The following is a 27,382-nucleotide window of genomic DNA, read 5'->3' as shown; positions in this document are numbered from 1 at the left end:
TTGTGATAAAAGGACAACATATTACTTAGATTTCCATAATTTTGGTATAGTATCATAAATGGAAAAAAAAAATCATAAATAAAATAGATGTGTTACAGGAATTCAAAAAAAAAATAACGTGGCTGGCCCATTTAAAGAACTTAAAGAAATAATAAATGAAAGGGAAATGAATTACTTGGGCTAAAGAAAAGTGGGAAGGAAGAAGAGTGCCATTTCTCCAAACGCCAAAATAGAGAAATCCGCCATCCTTGATCTCCACATCTCCTGCTAGCATCCTGTCGCTATCTATGCTACATCTCCGGCCAACGAAGTGCCGACTACCCAATAAGACCTCAAGTTAGATTTTTAAGCTTTATTTTTATGCATTTTAGCTATTTGGTTGCTCGAAATTCTAGGTTTCTTTAATTTTTTTGCATTTGAGTTTCCACCTAAACTTCTGATAAGCTCTTTAAGGTCGAAGAACATGAAAAGAACGATGTAAAACCCAGTTTTACTATGTTTTTTTTTTCTAGTGAAGATTTTCGACCGACCCAATTAAACCACCGTTCAAATTTTTAAGCTTTTATTCCAATGCATTTTACGTTAGGAATGTGACTCAAATTAGAAGATTGAAGAAGTATAATTTGACTAGAGTTGAAAAGGAGATCAAATTCCTAATTGTAACCTAATTTCTTACCTTTTGGAACTCTACTTAGGGTTTGGCTCTGTAGTATAAATATTAGGCTCCTTTGTTAGTTTAGGTAAAGTAACATAAAAGCAGTATTGCTAGTCTGTCTTGTATTCTCCATACTATTGAATTAATAAACATCTTTCCTCTGCGTTTACCCTTTGTGTTATTCTTTTACAAATTAAATCTTGCGTTTTTCGGTGTGTGATCTAGTATACTTCAGTATTGTCATATAATCTAGTTCTTCAAAATTTGGTTTGGAATCAACGTATGTTATTGGAGCTTCCGTGCCCCCAACAAGTGGTATCAGAGCTATATTGTTGATTTTTTGTGGATTGGTTGAGACTTTTTTCGAGATGGCTGGGTTGAAGTATGATATTCCGTAATTAGATTGCAATACAATGTTCTCGTTATGGCAAGTAAAGATGAGGAATGTTCTGTTGCAGTTGGATTTGGAAGATGCGTTGTTAGGTTTTGAGAGAATGCCAGTTGGACGGACAACAGAGGAGAAACAATGGAAGGATCGGAAGGCTATGTCATTGATTCATCTTCATCTGTCTAACAACAATTTGCAGGATGTCTTGAAGGAGAAAACGACGGCTGCTTTGTGGTTAAGGTTGGAGCAATTGTGTACGACTAAGAATTTTACAAGTAAACTGACTTTTAAGCAGAAGTTGTATTCACATCGCATGGCAAAAGGAGAGTCATTAGAAGACCATGTTATCGTGTTCAAGGAAATAGTTGCAAATCTAGAAACGTTGGAGTTTAAGTACAATGAAGAGGATCTTGTCTTGATTCTGTTGTGTTCGCTGTCTGGGTCTTATGCGTCGTTTCGGGATATTATCTTGTATGGTCAAGATACTTTGACTATAGAATATGTCTATGATGCTTTGCACTTAAAAGAGAAGATAAAGCATTTGGTTGGAACTATATCAAAGGATAGGGAAGCTTTTGTATCTCAAGGTGGTCGACGAAGAGGCAGATTTAGCAACGTGACTTATTACTATTGCAAAAGGAAGGGACATATTTGGAAGGATTGCAATATGTTGCTGGCTAAAGGTGATTTAGCTGCAAATCGTGGGGTGCAACCTTTGAATTTAGAGGAAACCAATGTAGTTGAAAATTGTTCAGATGGCGAAGAGGTTATGTTGACCGTTGTATTTGATATGGAGTCTAGGCCTGACGATGAGTGGATTCTTAATTCAGCATGTTTATACCATATGTGTTCTTATAGGAATTTATTTAAGATATATGAGGTTGTTCAGCAAGGTAGAGTTATAATGGGAAACTATCAATCTTGTTGTATTGCTAGGATAGGTCGAGTCAGATTTAGGTTGCGGGATGGAACATTAGAACAATTGATTAGGTTCGACATGTTCCTAACCTGAAAAGGAATCTCATTTCGCTATGTACCTTGAATGCAAATGGGTATAAATTCTCTAGAAGAGGTGAAGTCTTGAAGGTCTGAAAGGGAATTTGGGTTGTACTGGAGGGACAGAAAAGATTCCAGTTGTACGTTTTGCAGGGGAGTACAGAACCTATTAGAAGACATTTAGATAAGTTTAGTATCGTGGTGGAAGTTCAGTTTGGTATAATACCTTATGGTTTGGGCTTTGAGTCAATTCAAAACATTGCCAGAGAAAGCGTTGGTAATCCCGCTTTACCACAAATTTCAACGGGTACACTGTGTTCATTTGCTAGGGTAGGGCTCATCAAGCGTATGTACCGTGGTGTCAGCAATGTATGCGATGCTTCTGGGGATGTTGAAGGTAATAGTTCCAACAATGGGCCTTCTGATCAAGCATTTGATCTGGTTCTTGCTACAGGGTGTGCTTCAACCCTGTGTGATCAATATTAATTCCTTGGTAGAATTGAGAACCTTGGGGTTGGGTTCGTGTGTTGGTTGTGGACGCTGAGCAGAGGACGAGTGCTTGGTTTATATGGAGTGATTACTGTGTTGAGGAAATTCAGCCAAATCGGCTCATCGACTAAGAGCATCAGCAACATGATTACTAGATCCAGGACGATACTCTAACATAACATTAAACTCTGAAAGAAATTCCTATCAACGAGCCTACTTGCGATAGTTTTGGTTGGAAAATGAAGTGACTAACTGTAGTGTTATCTGTCGCCAGTTCATTTCGTTGCAGACGGATTTGAAATCTAGGAGTTTCTTTCATTGCACCAAAATTTGAGTTAAGGTAGAGATTGTTAAGAATGTGACTCAAATTAGGAGATTGAAGAAGCATAATTTGAGTAGAGTTGGAAAGGAAATCAAATTCCTAATTGTAACCTAATTTCTTATCTTTTGGGACTCTATTTAGGGTTTGGCCGTGTAGTATAAATATTAGGCTCCTTTGTTAGTTTAGGTAAAGTAACATAGAAGCAGTATTGCTAGTATGTCTTGTATTCTTCATACTGTTGAATTAATAATTATTTTTCCTCTGTGTTTACTCTTTATGTTCTTTCTATACAAATTAAATCTTGTGTTTTTTGGTGTGTAATCTAGTATACTTCAATAGTGTCATATAATTAATTTCTTTAAAATTCAGTTTGTAATCAACATGTGTTACTGGAGCTTCTGCGCCCCAACATTTTAGGTATTTGGTGCTATAAAATTCTAGGTTTCTTGAATTTATTTTCACTGGAGTTTCCATCTAAACCTCTAATTAGCTTTTTAAGGTTGTAGATTATGTGGGTCGGTTATAATTACCATTTTCATTTAGAAACTATTTTTGAGTTCAGGTAGATTATGTGGGCCAGTTATAATTTGCTTTTTTTGTTTTTTTTTTTAATCATCATCTTCACTTGTGATATATAATGATAAATTTTGTGGCAGGAAAGGAAATTATGGAGAATGGAAATAATGATTTGTTGCTGGAATTTGATAACGAGAACATCACAGAGAATTTGAATATATTGGACAACGAAAATGTAGGAGATGTTGTGACTGTGCCTGAAGTTACTTGTTTATGAATGTTTGTATTGGGAGATGTAATTATTACAATTTGAAGTTACTTGTTTATGAATATTTAATGTTGAATAGCTAAAATTGGCAAGCTTTGTGTTGTTGCTGATATCTGTTCAGATAAGCTTTTATCATTAATGTTTACCCAGAGTTAATTAAAATATGATTGCCTGGTTTAATTTCTACCCTTTTAGGTGTATGTAGCTGATTTGCAATTGGATGGAGTAACTTATCTAATTCAAATTTCTCGTCACACCATCATAGAGTTGTCTTTTACTTTTTTCAATTTGCTTGCTTAGTCCACTATTAGAAGCTGAAATCAAATGGAAATGATCTGCGTTCTTACAATGCCTTTTAATGTTTTTCAGTCTTGGTTTGCTGCTTTAGCTAGGGGTGTCAAAAATGCTTGATGCTCGGGCAGCTCGTGGCGCAACTCGGGAAAAACCCGAGCTGACCCAACTCGTGGGCCTGTGAGCCTTTAATTTAAAAAAAAAAGGCAACAAATTCTGCCTTTAAAAAGGTAGCGAGAAAAAGAAAAAAAAAAAAAAAAAAAAGGAGCCAAGGCAGCCAGAAAGAAAAAATGAGCCAACCCGGCTCGAAAAAGCTCGAGCTGAAATTTTTTGGCCTAGTAAAAGCCGGCTCAGGTTGGGCTCGTAGAAAAGCTGGATTATTTTAACTGAGCCGAGCTCGAGCCGAAAGTTTTAGGCTCGGGCTCGGCTCGGCTCGACTTGACTTGTTGACATCCCTAACTTGGAGTATTAAACTATCAGTTTGAAGGATAAAGATGCAGCAATCATCAAGTTTTGTTTCTTCTAATTCATTTGTTTATTAAACATGGAACATTAAAATGATGCTTCATTCTTTTCGACGCCTTATTTTTAGCACAAATTTCATAAAAGAATTAGCGCTTTTCCTATGCTGTTTGGACCAGGGAGATCAAATTTTGGCAACCAAAGTGCCTGATTTTCCCCCTCAGATCAATCTCACAATATGATAATTGTTTTATGCAGGCAATTAATTGTCCAATTTGTCCGGCAAAAATTATTAATTTTAATCAATCTCCTATTAAAGTATTTCCAATAATCATAATAAAACTTGGTCATCAGTGTGATCCAAAGTCCATTACAAATGGGGTCTCATTACAACTATATAAACAGCTAAACAAAAGGTTTGGGTGGAATCACAACTGAAGGCATATCGGGGTACTTTTAAGTTTGACCCAGTCAAAGGAGCTAAATTTTACTTTGACTTTCAAAATCATGAATATTATGACATTGGCCTTTTGTATGGTAAAAGACAAAGATGTCCTTAAATGTTTTGTACAATTACAAAATAATATATTATTGAAAGGACTATACTACCATTTTAGTTAATAATTGAAAACCAAACATTTCCCCACTTATAAAAACTTCAAAACGAGCTTCCAACACAGGAAAAACTCTCATCTTTTCATCTGCTTGAACCTCAAAATCTAGAAGAACTTTGGAATGTTGAAACTGGAAATTTTTTTTACATCAATTACTTCAAATCGGTAAGTACATTTACGCATGTTTAATTTTGTTTTGAGTAAATTAGTATACGTTTAAATAGAGAAATTTTATGTTGACATAGATTTTTTTTTTAACAGATCTTACCTATAAAAAAAAATTAAATAGATGTATAACTTTAGAACAGTATTCTCCTACGCCAAACTGGGTGTTTTGGCTTAACAAACAGTCGGAAACAGTCCGACTGCAGTTGATTTTTGTTGGCCTTTTTCTTATAATTAATATTTGAAGTTGATTAAAACCATTTCCTCATGCAAATATGATAATCCCGTGTGTTATTTCTGTGATTTCAAATTGAATGAAAATAATCGGTGGAAATGGAGATAGACGAGTGACATACGTGGTTGTATTGCAATTCCCGTAACAGAGAGTACACCATACTTAGAAATGTACCACGATTTGCAAAATAAGTTGAATGTCGATAAATCTCAATATGATATGCAATTGAGATATCTATTCAACAGTTATGGGGATTCATCCATTCCGATGCCACCGGTATTCGTTACTAATGATGCTAAATTGAATTATCTATTAAAATTGGATAAAATGCATCGGACTCGGACTGTTCATGGTGTGACTTTAATTACGAAGGATGTTATCGAAGGTGAACGCGAAGATTCAAATAGAGCGGATAACAATGATCGAGGTTTTTGGGAGACAGTGGAGATAGTTCTAGCGGATGATGTAGGTATTCCTGAGAGAGTTGCTTCTGATCGTGATGTCACTGTTACGCGCAGAATTTCGTCGACAGTTGAAGACAATGAGAACATAAACGAGTTTACAAATGAGAATTTGATTGCTTTATCCCGACAGAGACACAAACCTGGTGGGAGCTCACAGGTTGAAACAAGTGGACCGTCCTCCAATTCTTCCCGTGTGGCTCCCGATGATGAGGACTTGCAAGTCGAGCAACTGTTTGAAACCAAGAAAGATTTGCAGGAAGCTGTGCACCGGCTGACATTAAAATATAACTTTGAGTTCAACGTAAAGAAATCAAACAAGTCATTGTTGACAGTTGCTTACGTCGAAAACAGTTGCAATTGGCGCTTGAGAGCAACTAAGATGGACACGAATGAGTTCTTCGTACTTCACAAGTATTTACAGGAACATACTTGCGAAGTGGGAATTCTTCGAAACGATCACAAGCAAGCTCGAGCATGGTTTATTGGTCGACAGATAATGCACAAGTATCAGGATCCACAGATGATCTACAGACCTTCGGATATCATTAACGACGTCCGTCGAGAGTACGGAGTGGTCATGAGCTATCAGAAAGCGTGGAAGGCCAAAAAATGTGCGTTGGAGGATTTAATGTGATCGGCTGAAGAGAGCTATGCTAAATTGGCTAGGTATTGCCATAACATGGGGACAACTAATCCTGGCACGACATTTTTTATTGAGACGGGGGGAGATAATTGTTTTAAGTATTTCTTCATGACTCTCGGACAATGTATTTGGGGTTTTCGAAATGCAATGCGACCCGTAATTCTAGTTGATGGTACAACTCTGAAAGCTAAATATCAAGGCAAATTAATTATTGCTACATGTCAAGATGCCAACATCCAAATTTACCCTATTGCATTCGGCATAGTCGACAGCGAGAATGATCTGTCCACGCGTTGGTTCTTTTCTAAACTGAGGAAAGTGATCGGGGAAGTCGAAAACCTTGCCTTTGTAACCGATCGAGGACAGTCTATAATAAACGGTATCGCTGAAGTTTTTCCCGAGGCACATCACGGGTATTGCATGTACCATATACAAGGTAATTTGAAGACTAGGTATCGGGGCACAGGCATCGTTTCATTGTTCAGGAGAGCAGCCGAAGCTTACAGTGCTGAAGAGTGAAATAAGTTCATGCTCGAGATAGGAAGTAAATCATTACTGGCGTTGGAGTATCTGACGAAGATGGGGATCGAACATTGGGCGCGGTCATACTTTCCAGGACGTCGATACAACATGATGACGTCGAATAACGCGGAGTCTCTCAATGCATTGTTTAAGAAGGATTGAGAGTTACCAATTCTCGTAATGATTGAGAACATTCGTAACAAGTTACAACAGTGGTTTCATAACCGACGTGCGGCATCACAGAGTTGCACTAGCGTGTTGGCCCCAGCTCAAGAGGAGAAACTGTTTAAGGCGGCAGAGGTTACGAGGAAGTTGAATGTGGAAGCACTAGATGAGTTTCACTTCTCCGTACAATGTGCACGTAATACGGCATATATGGTGGATTTGACTGATAACACATGCACTTGTACGAGATTTCAATTGGAGAGTTTCCATGTGAGCATGCAGTTGCGGTGGCCATGTATCGAGACTTTGCTGCGAGAATGTTATGCTCTTTGTATTATACGACTGAATCTTGGAAGACAGCATATGTCGAGACTATATTTCCTCTGCTGAATGAAGCCGAGTGGGAAGTTCCCGAGTACATTCTCCCATTTCATAATTTGTTACCACCAGCAGTTGAACCGTGTGGTCCTAGACGTCCAAGTACATCTAGAATACCATCTACCGGAGAGTTTCCTCGATCGCGTAGGTGTAGCCGGTGCAGAGCCATAGGGCATACTCGGCAATTTTGTACCAGTCAAATTTTCCTAAATGACGATTAGACAGGTACGTGAAATGAATAATATTTCCTTTTACTTTACACTGTTCAATATTTGTTATTTATAAATATTCCATATTCAATATTTATTCTCTATAAATGGTATTTATAATAATTCATATGAAAAAAATAGTTCGATACTCGGCATACGGGTAAAATAACAAAAAATAATTAAATTTTCAATTTGAATGTTATATATACATTGAACACAAATTTACAATTATTTCATAATTACCAAAATAATTAAATTTTCAATTTGAATGTTATATACATTGAACACAAATTTACAATTATTTCATAATTACAAAAATAATTAAATTTACAATTGAAATGTTATATACATTGAACACAAATTTACAATTATTTCATAATTACAAAAATAATTAAATTTACAATTGAAATGTTACATATATATATAAATGAAATTTACGGGTCAGCATTAAATTCGAACAAATTACATGCTAGCTTCTTTCTCCAGTTCTGTATCCACGATTGGTTGATTCCATCAACTTTATGTCCTATACTTAAAAATTCAACGTACTTAATGGCAAATATGCCGCAGTCGCCGCTGCAATTGAACAAGAATGAATCAGTTCAGTACTGTGTAAATAAAAACTAAATCTGAAAGATGAAAACAACGAAGTTCAAACAACACTTACCTTATGGACTGTTGCGCTGTCGTCGTGTTCTGAACGATCCGCAATCTGTCCTGTACATTTATCCCCGCTCCTCTGGCCATCATAGGAACAATTACAGCCATGGACTCCAGGTTTTGCTCCAACTGGCCTTGTGTCAAACATGAATGATCTGGGTCGTACACATATATAGTCGAGTCAGTAAAAACGATCTCCAACGTAACATAGTGTTTATTGATGCACGCTGGAATGTACATATGTGTACAACCCTCCCATGATTTTCCCCCGACACTCGGTGACAGTCCTATCACCCACTCGAGCATATATTCTGGCACTGTGTACTCGTTACCCATAAGTTTGAGCGACTGATACTCTATGGTAACGGCACCCAAGAACTCGGTGTTTAATATGACTCAACCATGGACATCAAATGATTTTGGATGTCTTTGAGCTCGATTTCGCAACAAGTCCATGGCCAGGTCAATGTGCTGCAGCAGGAAACACGAAAAAAGTATGAGTTATTCATTTAATAAACACAATGTCACATATACATAAAAAAACACGAAATGAATAGTTCACTTGCATCGTCAACAAGCCAAGCTCCCGCAGTCGTGGAACCACTTGTAAGGGTCCGAAACCGTCCTTTGTCCTATCGTGCGACTAACTCTGTAAAAAAGAGGGAAATGTTAAAATAAGTTTAGACGAGTTAGCGTACAGTGCTTTATTAAAATCATACAATACTTACCTGGAGATAATTCTCCTCCACTCTGTCTCGAATGCTTTCCACTTGGCATTGTCCACCTCTCTGAATAAGTTCGGGTACGTCCCATCGATGAACGTCCTTCTCTTGGTCTCAGCTGTGAAGGAGGAAACAACATACTGTGATGGCACTCTCAACCTCTTCGACCACCTGCTCCATCTCGTCAATTGCATGTCTCTTACCCTCAATCATGCCGGGCGTCCTCTCGACCTCCGGGGCCACCACCTCCGCCCCTCCCGTCGGGGCCACCCCCTACGTCGCCACCTTCTCCGCCCCTTCCGTCGGGGCCACCCCCTCCGTAGTCCCCTCTCCTATCCCCATCGGGGCCACCCCCTCCATAGATAACCACAATGACTCCAATGTCTCATCACGCCAAAAATGTGGGTGACCCCCCTCTCTATCACGATCTCTGCCACCCTCTCGATCATGATCTCCGCCATCCCCTCTGTCCCCCCATCGTCTGCCGGCTAAATCTCCTCTAAGCGCCGCTACTGTATCCTGAAGGTCGACAACGAAAGACTGTAGTATTCCAACATCATGGGATAGATCGTCAACCCTCCCTGTCAACTCTCGTCCCATATCGTCGACCCTCCTTGTCAGATAGTCAACCCTCCCTGCCAGATCGTCGACCCTCTTTGTCAACTCTCGTCCCAGATGATCGACCCTCTTCGTCAAATCTCGTCGTAGCACGTCGACCTCCTCCGCTATAAATCCAGTCAAACGGACATACAAATCATCACTGTGCCCCGGAGACACACGGGGGAACTGTTTGGATGGAGGTGATGCCAATGGCGGCGGTGATGGCCCCGGTGGAGGTGATGCCACTAGCGACGGTGATGCCCTCGATGGAGGTGATGCCAATGGCGGGGACGATACTCTTGGCGGAGGTGATGCCAATGGTGGCGGCGATGCCCTCGGCAAAGGTAATCGTCGATCAGCTGGACCGCCCTCCTACATAAATAAAATGAAAAATTATTCAATAAATTATTCATTAAATTTATACGTTGATGATATTCAATAAATTTTATTTCATTCACATACCCAATCTCGGTCTAAACTCGGATCAGACATCTCCTCGTCTGGGGTGTGCGGAATGCCTAAATTCTGCACAAGACCCCAAGCCTCCTCTTCCATCGATGGCATCAACTCAGGTATGACTTCAAGTTGACATATTAACATTTCAACTACTTAACGATCATGTAAACAAAATTTTAAACTACGTATAATATAAATCACAAATGTATAATACTTACCTGAGGATCGTCGAGGAGGGCTGATAACTACTTCCCAGTGGGACATCCCTCCGCTCGCGATGATCTCCAATGATGCATCAGAGGGCAACGTGTCTCCCCTCGCTGCGCAAAGCGGGCCCCCAGTACAGGAATTGTCTCATACACCCAAATCTGTAACACATACACTTATTAAACATCAATGTAATACACTAAAACTTTAACTTTGATTATATTAAACATTTACCTGCACCGCTAACGGCAATCCATATGTATCGTATTTACGCATCGACCCCCTGAGCCTCGAGTGCGATCTGGTGAACACATGTAAGGTGTCTTCGTAGCATCTTCGGCGCCACGGATAGTTGTTGAACACATCGATGTTGTCAACAACTTGCAAATGAAAAATGTCGATGGCAGTCTTCTTGTGATGACACCTCATCACACTCTCGAGGATGTAGACCAGCCTAAACTTCAATCTATCTAGCATATGGTCGCACCCCCTGATCGCGACCATCAAGTCAGGTAGAAGCACCGACCCATATCCTTGGAAGTACGTCTCGTACAGCCTATTGCTTCTCTCCATGGCTGCATCGTCGCCCGTAATCCTTAGTTCAGTGATCAATGTAAACTCAAACATCGAGAAACTGACGACCTTGCCCCCGAGGTTGAATTGGAGGGAATCGCCGTCGACTAGCCTCAGAAGCCGACATAGAAGTGCATCAATGATCTGTCCTACTGCACCCCTCGCAATTGGTACAGTGGCCACAAGAAGGACTGTCATAGCATATCTCCGTGCTGATCATCGAGCAGCTCCAACATAGCAGTAAAACTCTCAAAGCTACTGTTCCAAGTAGCTTTCCCCGACATCCGTCTCAACTCTGCATCTAAATGATACTCCATCCTGCAAAAATTCAAATGTTATAGTATTGAACAAGAGATAACAAAAAAAAAAGCATAATCTCACAAAATCAAGAGAACCGAACTCTAACTACCATACAATCACAAATATTACATTTGAAAAATATATTTACAAAAAACAACAAATCAAATTAAATGTATTGTCAAAAACATTAAAGAATATAAATATTATTTAAATAAATTAAAAAAATCAAAGATTTTCATTAAAGAACAATAAAAGGAACAAAACAAATTGTTAATTTCAAACAATATTATGTATTCAATTATTAAATTATATAAAAAAGGAAATTATAAAAATTAAATAATTAAACAAAATAATTATTATTTGAAAAAGGGTAATTGGCACAAAACGTCCTTACCTTTCAAGTCTATTGTGGAAAACGTCCATACCTTTCATTTTTTGGCATTTTTGCCCTCATTTCAACCTTTCTTCGCGCTGGACGTCCTTCCGTCCATATTCCGTTAGTTTTTCCGTTAATTAAAGGGTAATTGGCACAAAACGTCCCTACTTTTCAAGTCTATTGTGCAAAACGTCCCTACCTTTCATTTTTTGGCATTTTTGCCCTCATTTCAACCTTTCTTTGCGCTGGACGTCCTTCCGTCCATATTCCGTCAATTTTTCCGTTAATTAAATACAAAAATACCTTTTTCTTTCCATAAACAAGGATAAAATTGTCCTCACCCCCTTCACCCCTTTTTCCCGCCATCAACTTAGTCCATAAGTAACAGTAGCAGCGACATGAATCTGAAAATACTTTAAATGATTAATTTAAATAAAGAAAAAATATCGTGAACACATAATATTTCACAATTCCACAACTACTGTTGCTGTCATCTTGTGTCACTGGAAAATTTTAGAAAGACATATTAAATGGATAGTCAATTTATAATGAGCCAAAATGGTGAACGGCTCTTTTTGGCTCAATGGAGAAGATGAATGGCTCATTTTAAGTTGACTCATTATAAATTGACTACCCATTTAATATATCTTTCTAAAATTTTCCAGTGACACAAGATGACAGTAACAGTAGTTGTGGAATTGTGGAATATAATGTGTTCACGATATTTTTTCTTTATTTAACTTAATCATTTAAAGTATTTTCAGATTCATATTACTGCTACTGTTACTTATGGACTAAGTTGATGGCGGGAAAAAGGGGTGAAGGGGGTGAGGACAATTTTATCCTTGTTTATGGAAAGAAAAAGGTATTTTTGTATTTAATTAACGGAAAAACTGATGGAATATGGACGGAAGGACGTCCAGCGCAAAGAAAGGCTGAAATGAGGGCCAAAATGCCAAAAAATGAAAAGTAGGGACGTTTTCCACAATAGACTAAAAAGGTAGGGACATTTTGTGCTAATTACCCGAATATTTAACGGAAAAACTGACGGAATATGGACGGAAGGACGTCCAGCGTAAAGAAAGGTTGAAATGAGGACAAAAATGCCAAAAAATGAAATGTAGGGACGTTCTCCACAATAGACTTGAAAGGTAGGGACATTTTGTGCCCATTACCCATTTGAAAAATATATTTACAAACAAAAAATTTCAAATTAAATACATTTTCGAAAAATGTAAAGATTATTTATATTATTTAAATAAATTTGAAAAAATAAATTAAAGATTATTTCATAAAAAAAAAGGAACAACACAAAATTGTTAATTTTAGAATATTTCAATTACTAAATTATATAAAAGACAAATATAAAAATTAAATAAATAATTACTTTACATTTTTTCAAAAAATGTAAGTCCATTTATATTATTTAAATAAATTTGAAAAAATAAATTAAAGATTATTTCATAAAAAAAAAAAGGAACAACACAAAATTGTTAATTTTAGAATATTTCAATTATTAAATTATATAAAAGACAAATATAAAAATTAAATAAATAATTACTTTGCATTTTTTGAAAAAATGTAAAGTCCATTTATATTATTTAAATAAATTTGAAAAAATAAATTAAAGATTATTTCATAAAAAAAAAAGAATCAACATTGTTAATTTTAGAATATTTCAATTATTAAATTATATAAAAGACAAATATAAAAAATAAATAAATAATTACTTTACCTTTTTTAAAAATGTAAAGACTATTCATATTATTTAAATAAATTTGAAAAAATAAATTACAGATAATTTCATAAAAATAAAAGAATTAACATTGTTAATTTTACAATATTTCAATTATTATATTATATTGACAATGATAAAAAATTAAATAAATAAATAATATAATTACTATTTAATCAAATAAAAAATTTAAAATTAAATATAGTCTGGGCCGTTAACAGGCGGCCACGTCTGAGCCGACTGTTAACAGTCGGCCCAGACTATGTAATAGTCGGTTTACCTGACTGTTACCGACTGTTAAACCGACCGTGGCCGGGAATGGCCGGAAATCGCCATTCCCGGCCACTGAGCTTCAAAAAAACTTAATAATCCACATTTTTCACACTCCTACATGCCCACAATCTAACTACTCATGCTCATGGATCTAATTAAACCGAAATTAGTAAGAAAAATGCTATAAACTTGCACATGAACTGCATTAACTGGAGAAAAGTGATGAAAACTAACCGGTTATTTTATTTCCGGTGTAGATGATGGTCGTTGCCGGTGGTGGATGTCGGTGTCGATCGTCGGTCGGTCAAGTTTTTGGAGTCAGTGTCGGTCGGTCGGTTGAGATTTTCAAACAGTCTGAGGGTAAAATGGCCTTTTACTGTGAAGTTTTTTTTTTTTTTAACTTACTTTGTTTTTTTTTTTTTTAACTTACTTTGTTTTTTTTTTTTTAATTCATTTAATGGGTCAAAGGCCAATGTCAAATTTTACTACAGTGGAAGAGTCATTTTCGTGTATTTCCTCAGGCATATCCTTCATATTGGAATAAAACCAATATATCATTATACAAATTGAAATTTAAAGACATAATTGAAATCACCCGTTCAATTCGACCCCTTTCTTTTCCCGTCACATTCGATAATTCCTTTTCCCTTGTTGAGAGTCATGTGCACTTATATGTTAACGCCTCGTTTCTAGCTAATTCGAGCTAGCCAGTCAACTAGTCTTGGCAACTCTTTGTCTTTCTCATTAGGTACATGATTTACCGCATGATTAATAAAACTCGATTCCTCGTCTAAAGCTTCAACTCTCACCCAATTGAAGTATCCACTGTCATTACAATGTTAGACATAGATGAAAGGGTGGCAGATTTTGTTCTTTAATAGCAATGTCCATGCTTGCTTCAGGTTATTCACCTCTTGTACTACAATAAGAGTTACAAATTACCACATCAAAGTTAGTTTGCTGAAGTGGAGGGGTGACTACGTAGTTAACTGAAGAGAACCTAATCTAACGCGCGAACAACAAAAATCTAACCTAACATAAGCATTTCCACTCAAAAAAATGAATGTAAGAGACAATGTGAGAGACCGTACAGTAGAGTGCACAAGATATCATAGCAAAGATGTTCAATGAGCATGCTCTAAAAGAACTCCTAAAAAGTATCAATCAGAATTATCATTTAGGCCATCTCCAATCACGCCCTTAAGTATTGTAAGTATACTTACAACTAGAAGTCAAATTCTCGCCAATGGCAAAAGCATAGTGACCATCTTTATCATTTATACATTTTCCCACAGCATCAACAGCTGTCAATATTGAGGGTATATGAAATTATGCAAATATATAAAGATAGCCGAGATTTGCAGGGAAGAATTTTCAATATCTAAAAAAATCTATATCACTAAAAGTATGCACAACTTCGTTGGCATCAGTCGGCGATGATGGTGAGTGCGCCGGCTGATTTTGCTTCAGGTGGAGGCTTTTTTTTCGAGTGCTTAGGGCAAGAGAAAGAAGAGGCTGCCGATTGAAATTTGGGGAAAATGAATTTCATGTCATTTTTATTTTCATTTTCATTTCCCTCATTTGCCTGCCACGTATTATTTTTAAATTTCAAAAGCTTACCACGTACTTTTTTTTTTTTTTTTAAATTCCTATAGGTTTTCTGTGAGAACCTTCGTGTACCCACAGCACAATTGTGAAACAAAACAGTCCTTGAATTACTACTTGACATTTGAAATAATGGAATTACTGACACCTCAACCAAAACATACCAATTATAACGACTCTACATAAATTCTCAAAATTGTGTAACTGAAAAAAATCAACTGTTAATAAGAAATCAATTAATTAAGAATCCTGAAGAAATGTTGTATTCAAAATCAAAGGAATTTGATTTGAAAATATTTAAACAAACTGAAAAAGAAGGCTAACTTGCATTTTCACAGTAGCCAGGTTTATTAAGGGTTTAAATAGATTTACAGAGATTGTGTTTGTTACAATTTGAAATCTAATTGGGATTACAAAGACATATTTTGTTTGTTACATTCTTATCTATTTGAGAAGTTGAAGCAGAGTTTATTTCTTGTTGGAGACCTATCTACTGATGTAGAGTTTGGTTCTTACTGGTACTCTGCACCAGTCTGTCCAACATTCTCCCGCAAGCTGATGGGGAGTGTAAGCACCATTAGCTTGGAATGCAGCATGGCAAAATGTTCTGAGCTAAGTCCTTTGGTGAATAAATCTGTTAACTGATCAGAGGAGCTGAAAAATTGTAGAGAGATGTCTTTGTTTGCTATTTTCTCACGAATAAAGTGGAAGTCGACTTCAATGTGTTTTGTTTTAGCATGAAACACTAGGTTTGAGCTAAGTGCAATTGCCCCACTATTATCACACCAAATAGTAGGGGTTAGAGATGACAACGGTTCAGTTTCGATTCGGTTCGACCAAAATCATCACCGAGCCATCAAATTTTTTGTCATACCCATAACCATGTAAATCGGCTCGGTTCGGTTCTGTTCGTATCTCAGTTCGGTTCGGTTAATAACCACAAAAATAAATTATTTTTTATAGGTCCATCTGTCAAATTAATATAAAACAGTTAATGAAAAGAGAGTCAGTGAAAACAAAAACACAATATTCCAAATAAAAATGCAAACATTATCTCAAATTCCAATTGCAAAATATAAATGTAACAAACAATATTATAAATATAACAATACTAAACTTTTTCTTCATTATTGATTCTTGTGCTTTGTAGTTACTTGATTCATGCTCAATAATTCAAAAGTTTCAACCTTAACTCATATTCAATCTTCATTCTTCCCCACAACTTTTACTAGCATAGGTCAGCATTCAAAATTGATTTCTATATAGTAAATAAGAAATGTAAGTAGAGAATACAACGATACTACCTAATCCAGAATGGTTTTTAACTAAAATTTAAATAAAAAAAAATGTACCTCTTCGTCAACTTCCTTCTCACTAAACCTTGCCATCCTAATAAAAGAATGGTTTTTTTTAAGCAGTTAATCGGTTCGGTTTTGATTTGACGACATAAATACCTTATCCGTACCGCCACGAATCGGTTCATTAAAATCAAATACCATATTCGTCCCATTGCACAATGGGTTCGATTTTTTCGTCCCATTCGGTTTGGTTAACCACGATTTTCGATTTTAAAAGTTCAATTTGCCATCCCTAGTAGGGGCAACAGGGATAATAAAATGTAATAGTTGGAGTAGAATGTGAATCCAATAAAGTTCAGTTGTGGCCATTGCCAATGCCCTATATTCAGCCTTAGTACTGGACCTGGCAACTACAGATTGCTTCTTGGCAGACCAGGAAACAAGTGAAGACCCAATGAAGATAGCATAACTAGTGGTGGATATACAAAACAAGATATCTCTCCAGCAAAAAATAAACTCTGCTTCAACTTCTCAGATAGATAAGAATGTAACAGCTAAAATATATCTTTGTAATCCCAATTAGATTTCAAATTGTAATAAATTCAGTCTCTGTAAATCTATTTAAACCCTCAATATACCTGGCTACTGTGAAAATGCAAGTTAGCTTTCTTTTTCAGTTTGTTTAAATATTTTCATGTTATTAGAGCTGGTGTTTTTATTCATGCGACGACAATTAAGGCATGAAGCTTATTGAGAGAAATCGACTGCATGGGAAATGGATAGAGACCACCTTTACTCCTTTCTTCTAGTTGTGTCTTCCCCGACCGTGTGTCCTTCACAAAAAAATGGGATTTAGTGAGAATAAAGAAGCAATTGTTGTAAATACAAAATTGATTAATGGAGAGAAGATTAGCTACGACATTTGGACAATGTAGGACATGTTTAAGGTGAAATTGATTATCAGGTGTATAAAAGGTTGCATTACCAGTATTTGCAATAATAAAACCCTAACCAAACCCTAACCATTACTGACTGCGACATCTTCTCGCCCTGTGTATGGCTGTGCAAGAGTGAGTTGCTCAAGATTAGTCGTAATATGTTGAATAACTCTACTATCATCAAACCATGTCTCAATTTCATGTTTAGAGTTGGTGTGAGCAACCATTGCAGCAAATTGAGCAGGAGGATGTCTGCCCTGATATGCATAGTCTATGCGATGAAAACAATCCATGGCTTGGTGACTAGATTTCCCACATATCTGGCAAGAAGAATGAAGAGAGGTGATATTTGGCAATGGTTTGGGAGTATTGTAGAGATGGTTAGCAGGGATGGGATTGGATGGTGGTTTCAAATGAGGGATGAAGTTTCAGTGGACTTGGGAATGCAGGTTGGGTCGATTCTGGGAATATTTTAGTTTTCTGTTGAAGGAGTTGGAAGGAGGTTTAGATGCAAATAAGGCAAAATGATTAGTTTCAGTACAGGTATTTTTGAATTGTGATTCTAAGAAAAGTTCATTGGAGAGGAGTTCAATTTGAAAGTCATCAAACAATAGTGGATTATCTCGGGTAGCTAGTGACAGGGAGGTCATGAAGGGAAGATATATGGGGTTTAGGCCATAAGTGACATAGGTGATCAACTCATCATCATCAACAGTTTTTCTAGTAGCACCAAGTTTCGCTGCAATTTCCCTAGTTTCATCAAGGTAAATTCAGCAGGAACGAGATCCTTGAGTGAGGGACTGAAGCTTACATTTAAGATGACTAACGTGAGATTGAGAGTTGGAAGCAAACTTCTTCTCCAACGCAGTCCAAGCATGACTGGCAGTTGTGAGTCCGAATACATAGGGAGCCATAGTGTTGGACAATGTGGCGTTGATCCAACCTAGCACAAATTGATCCTTTTTGTGCCATAACATATATAGAAGGTTGATATCACTGGTTAATTTTCCTTGGTCATCAAGGAGAAATTTTGATATACACGGCTTGGAACCATCCACGAAGCCCATCAGATCATTGCTTTTGAGTATAGGAACCATTTGCGATAGTAGATGAGATAATTAGATCCATCAAGCTTAGAGGATGCTAACTGATTCAAACTAGGGACAGTGAATACTGCAGAAGAATTGGATGTGGTGGCCATGGAAGGAATTCGAAAAGGATCAAAAGTTATGCGTGAGCAGTGAAGCTCTGATACCATGAAAATATTTAAACAAACTAAAAAAGAAGGCTAACTTGCATTTTCACAGTAGCCAGGTATATGAGGGTTTAAATAGATTTCAGAGATTGAGTTTGTTACAATTTGAAATTTAATTGGAATTACAAAGATATATTTTGGCTGTTACATTCTTATCTATCTGAGAAGTTGAAGCAGAGTTTATTTCTTACTGGAGAGATATCTTGTTTTGTATATCCCTATCTACTTATGTAAAATTTGGTTCTTGTTAGGATTCTGCACCAGTCTATCCAACATGAATAACATTATAGCCAAGGAAATATGTGGCTTGTGAAATTGATGATCGGCGAGAAGTCAATTATCATTTGCAACGTTAGGCTCAAGAATTTGCTTGGATAATTTCTTGATTCATCTTACGATAGGAATACATTAATTAGGTTGGTTAAATTCTTCTCGATTTCAAGTAATTTTATATACAATTATTCTTGGATAAATACATATGAGAATAATTAGAGTTATGTTAGGCTACGATGCCAAGGTCCTGACCAACATAGGCTATGATGATAAAAAAAAGGCCCAAAATGGAATGAGATGGCCTACTTAACCAAGCCCAATAATTCAGCCCACTTTTAGTCGCTCTAGAGCCGTTGGATAAACCCAATGATCAATGGCTGATGGTTTTAACTATAAATAAGACCCTTTTCTTTGACCTAGAGATGGAATCGTCATTTTTCTTCTCTTTCTATGAGTCGTATTTTTTTGGAACCTTCAAGGGCTTTCTATCTCTGTGATTTTTCATCTTTTCTTTGTGAGATTATTTAGTGATGATCTTTGTGATAATCGAGTCCTTGATCTGAAAACTCTTTGTGTGAGTAAACTATTGTGAAGTTGTCTGTCCATTTTTGTGTTCCATTGTAGTGACTCAAAAATTGGGATTGTGAGGCTCTATGGTTGAGTTTGGTGCCTCTGTGATGTTCCTTAGAGGTTTATGGTCTGAGCCTATGAAAGATCAAAACTAGATGCAGTGGTTTTAGATTTTTCTGTAAAGTTTTCTATTATATTTGTTGTACAGTTTGGATCTTGAATTAATAGTGGTTTCAGAGCGTTGATAATTTGTTCTTGAGTCTTCGATCGGAGTTCGAACACTGGAAAATCAATTTTTAGGCGTTCCACTTCAGATCGTGAAACCCTAGGTCTCGATCTGTGTTAATTTGGGGGTTTGCTGAGCCGATCAGTACCTGGAACATGGGAAATTGAGAAAGTCTTGTGACTTAAAAGAACCCTAAAACTTGAGATCCTGCGGGTTCGATCTAAAACTGGAACTCTGAACGCGAACTTTTATGAGTTGGATCTGCTGCTGGCAACCTGGAGAACATTCATCCTTGCTGAAATAACAAATTTTTGATTGTCCTTGGTGGTTAATCATTTAACCACCCTTCAGTTTGCATTTTCTTGACTCTACACAATCGAGCACACATATAACACAGTATATACATGTTTATGCCTCTATCTTGATATGTTCCAACTACTGTATATTGTAACTGCTTACATCAGTACATGATATCTCATTATACTTGTCTGTGATCATTTCATTGGGTGTTTCAAATTGACCCTTGCCCTGAGAACTTTGATTCTCACGGAATCATGGTGGATTTGATCACTCTTGTGTTCCTGCAGACTTTTATTTGTGCACCTGAGATATTAATTCTACCTATTTTGTATTAATTCCTTGGTTCTAGTATTGTTTACATTGATATAATAATTGATCTTGTTATTGTTGAAATTTCTTGTAACTAGAAATAATTGTGATTCATTCATCTGATTACATTTTATTCTTCTGTGATCTAAAACATCATTTTTTGCGAAGGTCAAATTCAACAAACTTTCAAAAGTTGATCATCTGTCTTGTTTTAATTTTTTGGAAATACTGTTACTTTTCAACAATAAAACATGACAAAAACATCTTTTGAACTTGGTGTTTTTGATGGAGAAGGGGATTTTCCCATTTGGCAACAAAAAATGCGAGGTGTTTTAGTTCAGCAAAAAGTTTCCAAAACAATAACGGATGAATTTCGTGATATCATAACAGATGATCAAAAAGAAGAATCTGATGAACTTGCTTATACCTCCATTATTTTGTATTTGTCTGATCAAGTTTTAAGAAAAGTAGAAAAACATGATACTGCTAAGGTCCTGTGGGATGAACTAGAGAAACTTTACCTGCCTAAGTCTCTGTCTAATAAGTTGTTTCCGTTGAAGAAATTTTATAGCTTTAGGATAGACACTATTAGAGACTTAGAAGGCAGTCTAGACATTTTTAATAAGTTAGTTCAAGATATCGTTAATACATGTGAGAAAGTTTCTGATGAGTATAAGGTTGTAGTGTTACTTAATGCTATACTTGACGCTTATAAAGAGGTTAAAGCCGCCATTAAGTATGATAGAGATACTCTTATACGTGATATTATCATAGACTCTTTAAGGAGTAATGAACTTGAACTTAAGTCTAAAAGAGGTAATAGTGGGCCTGAAAACTTGTTTGTTAGAGGGAGGACTCTAAGTAGGTCTAGTGGTACTCGGGAGAGCAATAATAATCAGGGAAACAATAATATGAGAAAGTTTAAAAGTAGAAGCAGGTTTAAGTCAAGGACTAGGACCAAAAAGTATTATGGGTGTGGGAAAACTGGACATTTTGTTAAAGACTGTTTTAAGAAGAAAAATGAACAGAAAGATAAAGGTGTTGATGAAGGAAATGTGGTAGAATCTGAAGGTTCTACCATAGTAGATGTATATGTTGTGACTGAACATTTACCTAACTTTGCAAATGTTGCAGAAAAAAGGAAATCAAAACCAAGAATGGATCTTGGATTTTGGTTGCACCTTTCATATGACCTCTAAGAAGAGCTATTTAGAAGATTTTAAGAAAACTGATGGAGGTGAAGTGGTTATGGGCAATAATATAGCTTGCAAAGTTGAGGGAGTTGGGAATGTCACTTTGAAATTTGATAATGGATATATTCACACCCTTGAAAGGGTTAGGTATGTCCCAAAATTAAATAGGAAACTGATTTTTATGGGAAATTTGGATGATATGGGGCTGCAAGGAAGAATAGAAGATGGTTTTTTGAAGGTGATAAAGGGATCACTTGTTATTTTTAAAGGTGTTTAAAAAAAGGGATATATGGGGTCAAAGCTAGTACAGTGTTTTGGATGATATGGGGTTGCAAGGAAGAATAGAAGATGGTTTTTGAAGGTGATAAAGGGATCACTGTTATTTTTAAAGGTGTTAAAAGAAACGGGATATATGTGGTCAAACCTAGTACAGTGTTTGACCATATAGGTGAGTTTTCTAGTGTTGAAGTTGATGCCACTTTAAAATAGCACAAAAGACTGGCCCATGTAGGGGAAAATGGCCTACACATCCTTCATAAGAAAAGTGTATTTGGGAAAGACTCTATATCTAAGGTGTCCTTTTGTGAAAACTACACTTTAGGTAAGTAGCATAGGCTGCATTTTAACACAGGAAAGCATAGAACCACCTCGATCCTTGAGTATATACATGCTGATTTAGGGGGGCCTTCATCCACTATCACTCAAGGAGGAAATCAATATTTATTGTCTTTGATTGATGATTACTCTAGGAAGGTTTAGGTTCATTTATTGAAACATAAATCTGAAACCTTTGAGAAATTCAGAACTTGGAAAATTTTGGTGGAAAATGAAACTGGGAAGAAAATTAAGACTCTTAGGACTGATAATGATCTAGAGTATTGCAATGCTGAATTTGATCAGTTATGCAAAGAGGCTGGGATTAAAAGGCATAAAACAGTACCCTATACACCTCAGTAGAATGCAATGGCTGAGAGGATGAATAGAACCTTACTAGATAAGGTTAGGTGCACGTTGATAGGTTCAGGTGTTTCTAAAGTTTTATGGGGTGAAGCGGTAATGACAGCTTCATATATCGTTAATAGGACCCCTTCAAGTACTCTAGATGATAAGACCTCTGAAGAGTTATGGACAGGACATGTGCCTGATTATTCCCACATAATAATTTTTTGTTGTGCTGCCTATTCCCATCAGAGTATAGGAAAACTTGAACGTAGGGCCCAAAAATGTGTTTTTTTGGGATATCCTAATGGGGTAAAAGGTTATAAACTATGGAGTAAAGTGTCTAAAGGTTTCACAATCATTACCAGCAGAGATGTTATTTTTGATGAGTCAAAAATGCATTGTTTAGAAAATAAGGAGCCAAGAGGGCTATCTGGTGATGAAAAGTGTGATAGTACCAAGCTGCAGGTGGAGCTTGGCTTACCAACTAAACCTGTTGATCATGAACAGGTGGAGGAAGAAGTTGAAACAGCTTTTGGTCCTCAAGATAATGAAGAGGAAAGTGTTCAAAAAAATCTGGAAAGTCAACCTGATGAATTGGAGGATTACCAATTAGCTGGAGATAGGACTAGAAGACAAGTAAGAGAGCCTGGGGATTACCTTTCACTTGCTGTTTTATCTTTTCAAGACTTAGTGTTTAAAGAACCAAAATCTTATGAAGAGGCTATGAGCAGCAAGCAATCTGAGAATTAACATGCTGCTATGATAGATGAAATGGACTCCTTAATGAAAAATAAGATCGGGACTTTAGTTCCTAAACCTGCAAGTAAGACCCTTGTTGATTGCAAATGGATCTTTAGTGTGAAGGAGGAAAATATTGAAAAGATGCCCATAAGATTTAAGGCTAGATTTGTAGCAAAGGGATTTACACAAAAAGAGGGTATAGACTATAATGAGATTTTTTCTCATATGATTAAATATATTACAATTAGAGTTATGCTTGCTCTTATTGCTCATTATGATCCTGAACTTGAACAAATGGACATGAAAACTGTCTTCTTGCATGGTGACCTTGATGAAGTGATTTATATGAGACAACCATCTAGTTTTATTGATGAATCTAAATCTGATCATGTGTGTTCGTTAAAAAAAATCATTATATGGCTTAAAACAATCTCCACGACAATGGTACAAAATGTTTGATAATTTTGTATCTACTATTGGTTTTATAAGAAGTGAATTTGATCATTGTCTCAATTTTAAAAGAAATGATGAAAATGTTATTGTTGTCTTTGTACTTCTTTATGTGGATGATATGTTGTTGATTGGTCAGAATATGCATGTTGTTAATCAAATACAAAGGTCTTTAAGTGCTGAATTTGAAATGAAAGACCTAGGACATGCAAAGAGAATTTTAGGAATGAAAATCACTAGGAAAAAGCACCATAGGTTACTGAACTTGAAGCAAACTGCATATGTGGAAAAATGTTAACTAAGTTTGCCATTCATAACTCTAAATTAGTTTCACTTCCCTTCGTCAGCCATTTTAAACTTAGTAAAGAGCAATGTCTTGTAGAAGAATCTGACATTAGACAAATGGAAAAAATACCCTGTGCTAATGTAGTAGGATTTGTCATGTACACCATAGTTTGTACTAGGCCTGATGTAGCTCATTCCATTAGTACACTTAGTAGATTTATGGCCAATCAAGGACTAGAACTTTGAGTTGCTCTAAAATGGCTGTTGAGATGTTTGAAAGGATCTTCACATCTTGGTTTGACTTTTAGTGCCTGTAATGAAGGTGTTGTACTTAAGGATTTCGTAGATTCATATTTTGTCGGAGATAGAGACAATAGGAAACTACTACTGTTTATATGTTTACTTTGTATAATACATGTATTAGTTGAAAATCACAATTTTAACCTATTGTTGCTTTATTTACTATTGAAGTTGAGTATGTTGCTGCAACTGAAGCAATAAAAGCAGTTTTATGGCTTAAGGGCTTGTTATCTAAAATAAATGAATTAAAGAATCATGTTGTTTTATATTCAGACAGTCAAAATGCAATTCACTTGTGTAAGAATCCTGTTTTTCATGAAAGAACTAAACATATTGATGTTAAATTGCATTTTATTAGAGATGTTATTTCTAAAGAAAGTGTGTTACTTAAAAAAATTGCAACTTAGTTTAATCCAGTTGATTTAGGGACTAAGGTAATACCCCTTAACAAGTTTGAATCCTGTTTACAAATTTTAAACATTGATACTGGTTAAATTTTTTGGTTCTGCACAGGTGCTGAACCTATTGCCTGTTGGAAATACTGGGAAGCTACATTCTTGGGAATAAAGATATAAATCACATTTATTAGGCTTCTTGTATGACCATTGGCATCAAGGTGGAGATCTGTTGGGCTATGATGCCAAGGTCCTGTCCAACATAGGCTGTGATGATAAAAAAGACCCAATATGGAATGAGATGGCCCATTTAAATAAGCCCAATAATTCAGCCCACTCTTAGTCACTCTGAAGTCGTTGGATTAACCCACCGATCAATGGCTGATGGTTTTAACTATAAATAAGACCCTTTTCTTTGACCCAGAGATGGAATCGTCATTTTTCTTCTCTTTCTATGAGTTGTCTCTTTCTAGAGCTTTCAAGGGCTTTCTGTCTCTGTGATTTTTCATCTTTTCTTTGTGAGATTATCTAGTGATTATCGAGTTCTTGATCTGAGAACTCTCTGTGTGATTAAATTGTTGTGAAGTGGTCTGTCCATTTTCTTGTTCCATTGTAGTGACTCTGAAGTTGGGATTGTGAGGGTCTATGGTTGAGTTCGGTGCCTCTGTGATGTTCCTTAGAGGTTTATGGTCTGAGCCCATGAAAGATCAAAACTAGATGCAGTGGTTGTAGATTTTTCTGTAAAGTTCTCTATTATATTTATTGTACAGTTTGGATCTTGAATTAATAAGTTACAGACCCTCTATTTTATAAAATATTATAATCATCAAGTAATGAATTGATAATTGTTATCAGATGGGATTAGTAAAACAATTTTCTATATGATTTGGAAATTTGGAAATGTTAAAGAACATCTAATACCACTTGAACTTGTTAATTTCTCTGCTGTGTTAAGTTATCAGACTCCTTTTTTGTTTTTTCATTTTAATCACTGTGTTCGTCATTTTAACATGTGGTTTCGCTAAGTTATTGATTTGAAGCAGATTCCATTACGATTTACATAAGACAAGGTTATGACATGTTGATTTATTGATTACGAGTCATGTGAACTTAGCTTTCTGATTGGAAGATTTCGGGCATAAGGACGTGATAGATGTAAACATACGTTTGTTTTTGATGTATCTATGCAAGCAGAAAATGTACCTAAAACGAAAGGATCCTCGTGTCGCCTCATATCTATTGTTTTCTACATGTAGCTTTAACATTTTTATCCTTGCGTTCAGCATTGGGGACTCGAAGATGAACGATGATTTAAGAATATTCTTTGTAATTATTTCTTTAAAGATTTCTTCTTATTGCTTAATAAATAAGGTAGACTCACTATATTGAGCCAGCTGATAAATTCACCAATCAAAATTTCTTGAACTTTAGTCCTATTGGGGACGAGATTGGTATCTGTTTGGTAATCAAGTTGTTTGTCATTGCCATACTTGTACACATAAGAGGCAAAGTAATCGAAACTCTCTGGCTCTCATGTAGGCTTTGGTTAACCACGTATTCACCAAATGTTAAACAAATTAAACAGTATATTAACTCAGTTCATCACAGATTAATGTAGTAGGTATGAAGGTTGTTGAGGAATGTGTTCAACAAATTTGATGGCTAGCGGATTGACGCATTCAATGCCATTCATGATGCTAGGATGCCAGACCTTAACCATTTCCATCATATGAGAGATAACACATGCAAATGGCTCAATAATTTACAAAACTGCATTCAATCTAAAAAACAAATAACATACTGAATCATATTGCTTAATGTTTTTAGTATTGGAGTAACATGATTTATGGTTTATCATTCTTACTACTTTATTACAGTAGTAATGAAATAAAAAGAGTTAATTACAAAATTGAGATATCTTTAATAAAAAATGTATGGGTCTAATTATTGCCCCCCAAAACTATTATACTTTATGAGCCTTTTAACAATTGAACTAGAGAAAATGAGGATGAACTATATTTTTTAGTTTATCTTCTCACAAATCAGGTCACACAAGTATTTCTTGACAAATCATGTATTTATTCTTAAAAAAAATATACTTCAAATTTTAATATTTTTATGGTTTTATTAATTCCGCAAATCAAAGTTTAAAATATCTAATTCTACTTTATATTTAAAGATAGGAAACCCATTCTATCTTTTTCCTTCACCGTTATCAATATTCATCTCCCCATTATCAATGTTTTTGGCGCAAGCGATCTTTACCTTCTTCATTTGATTATGGAAAGACAAATATGCCATTACCTAAAGAGTATGCCTCGTTATAAAATATTACTACGAAAAACCCTACTAAAGAAAGAAGATTACATCATTATTTTGAATACATTATGAAAGTTGTCTCGTTAAAAGCCTTGCAAAAAAATGCAACGAGACAAAACCTTGATTAAGGAACAAATTACAAGGGTGTATTTACTTCTCATAATAATAGCACTTGGTATATCTCTTATTTATCAATTTCTCAAGTGGTGCATTAGATATTACCTTTGTGAAGATGTATGTCACATATATCTCGTGATAACCCCATGTGAATAGATAAAGATAAACTTAATGTGTAAAAA

At 35.9% G+C, this 27,382-nt stretch overlaps 1 protein-coding gene and 1 long non-coding RNA gene across 2 annotated transcripts; one reads left to right on the top strand and one right to left on the bottom strand.

The window, feature by feature from the left end:
• Window positions 1-188: 188 nt before the first annotated feature.
• Window positions 189-3,759, top strand: LOC111390230. The gene is made up of 2 exons (XR_002701869.1): window positions 189-336; window positions 3,507-3,759. It is a non-coding gene; the product is annotated as an uncharacterized LOC111390230 (long non-coding RNA).
• A 5,610-nt stretch (window positions 3,760-9,369) lies between these two features.
• LOC111390224 (translation initiation factor IF-2-like) lies at window positions 9,370-10,319 on the bottom strand. Its single transcript, XM_023015230.1, has 4 exons — window positions 10,227-10,319; window positions 9,795-10,136; window positions 9,575-9,704; window positions 9,370-9,518 (listed from the first exon to the last, which is right to left on the bottom strand). Exons 1-4 carry the CDS (start codon window positions 10,317-10,319, stop codon window positions 9,370-9,372), a joined length of 714 nt encoding a protein of 237 aa, XP_022870998.1.
• Window positions 10,320-27,382: the final 17,063 nt, after the last annotated feature.

Source organism: Olea europaea, unplaced genomic scaffold, assembly GCF_002742605.1.
Source record: "Olea europaea var. sylvestris unplaced genomic scaffold, O_europaea_v1 scaffold661, whole genome shotgun sequence".
In the NCBI taxonomy this organism is placed as follows: Eukaryota; Viridiplantae; Streptophyta; class Magnoliopsida; order Lamiales; family Oleaceae; genus Olea; species Olea europaea.
Note: the sequence above shows the minus strand (reverse complement) of the source record. Positions and strands in the feature narration are given on the sequence as shown.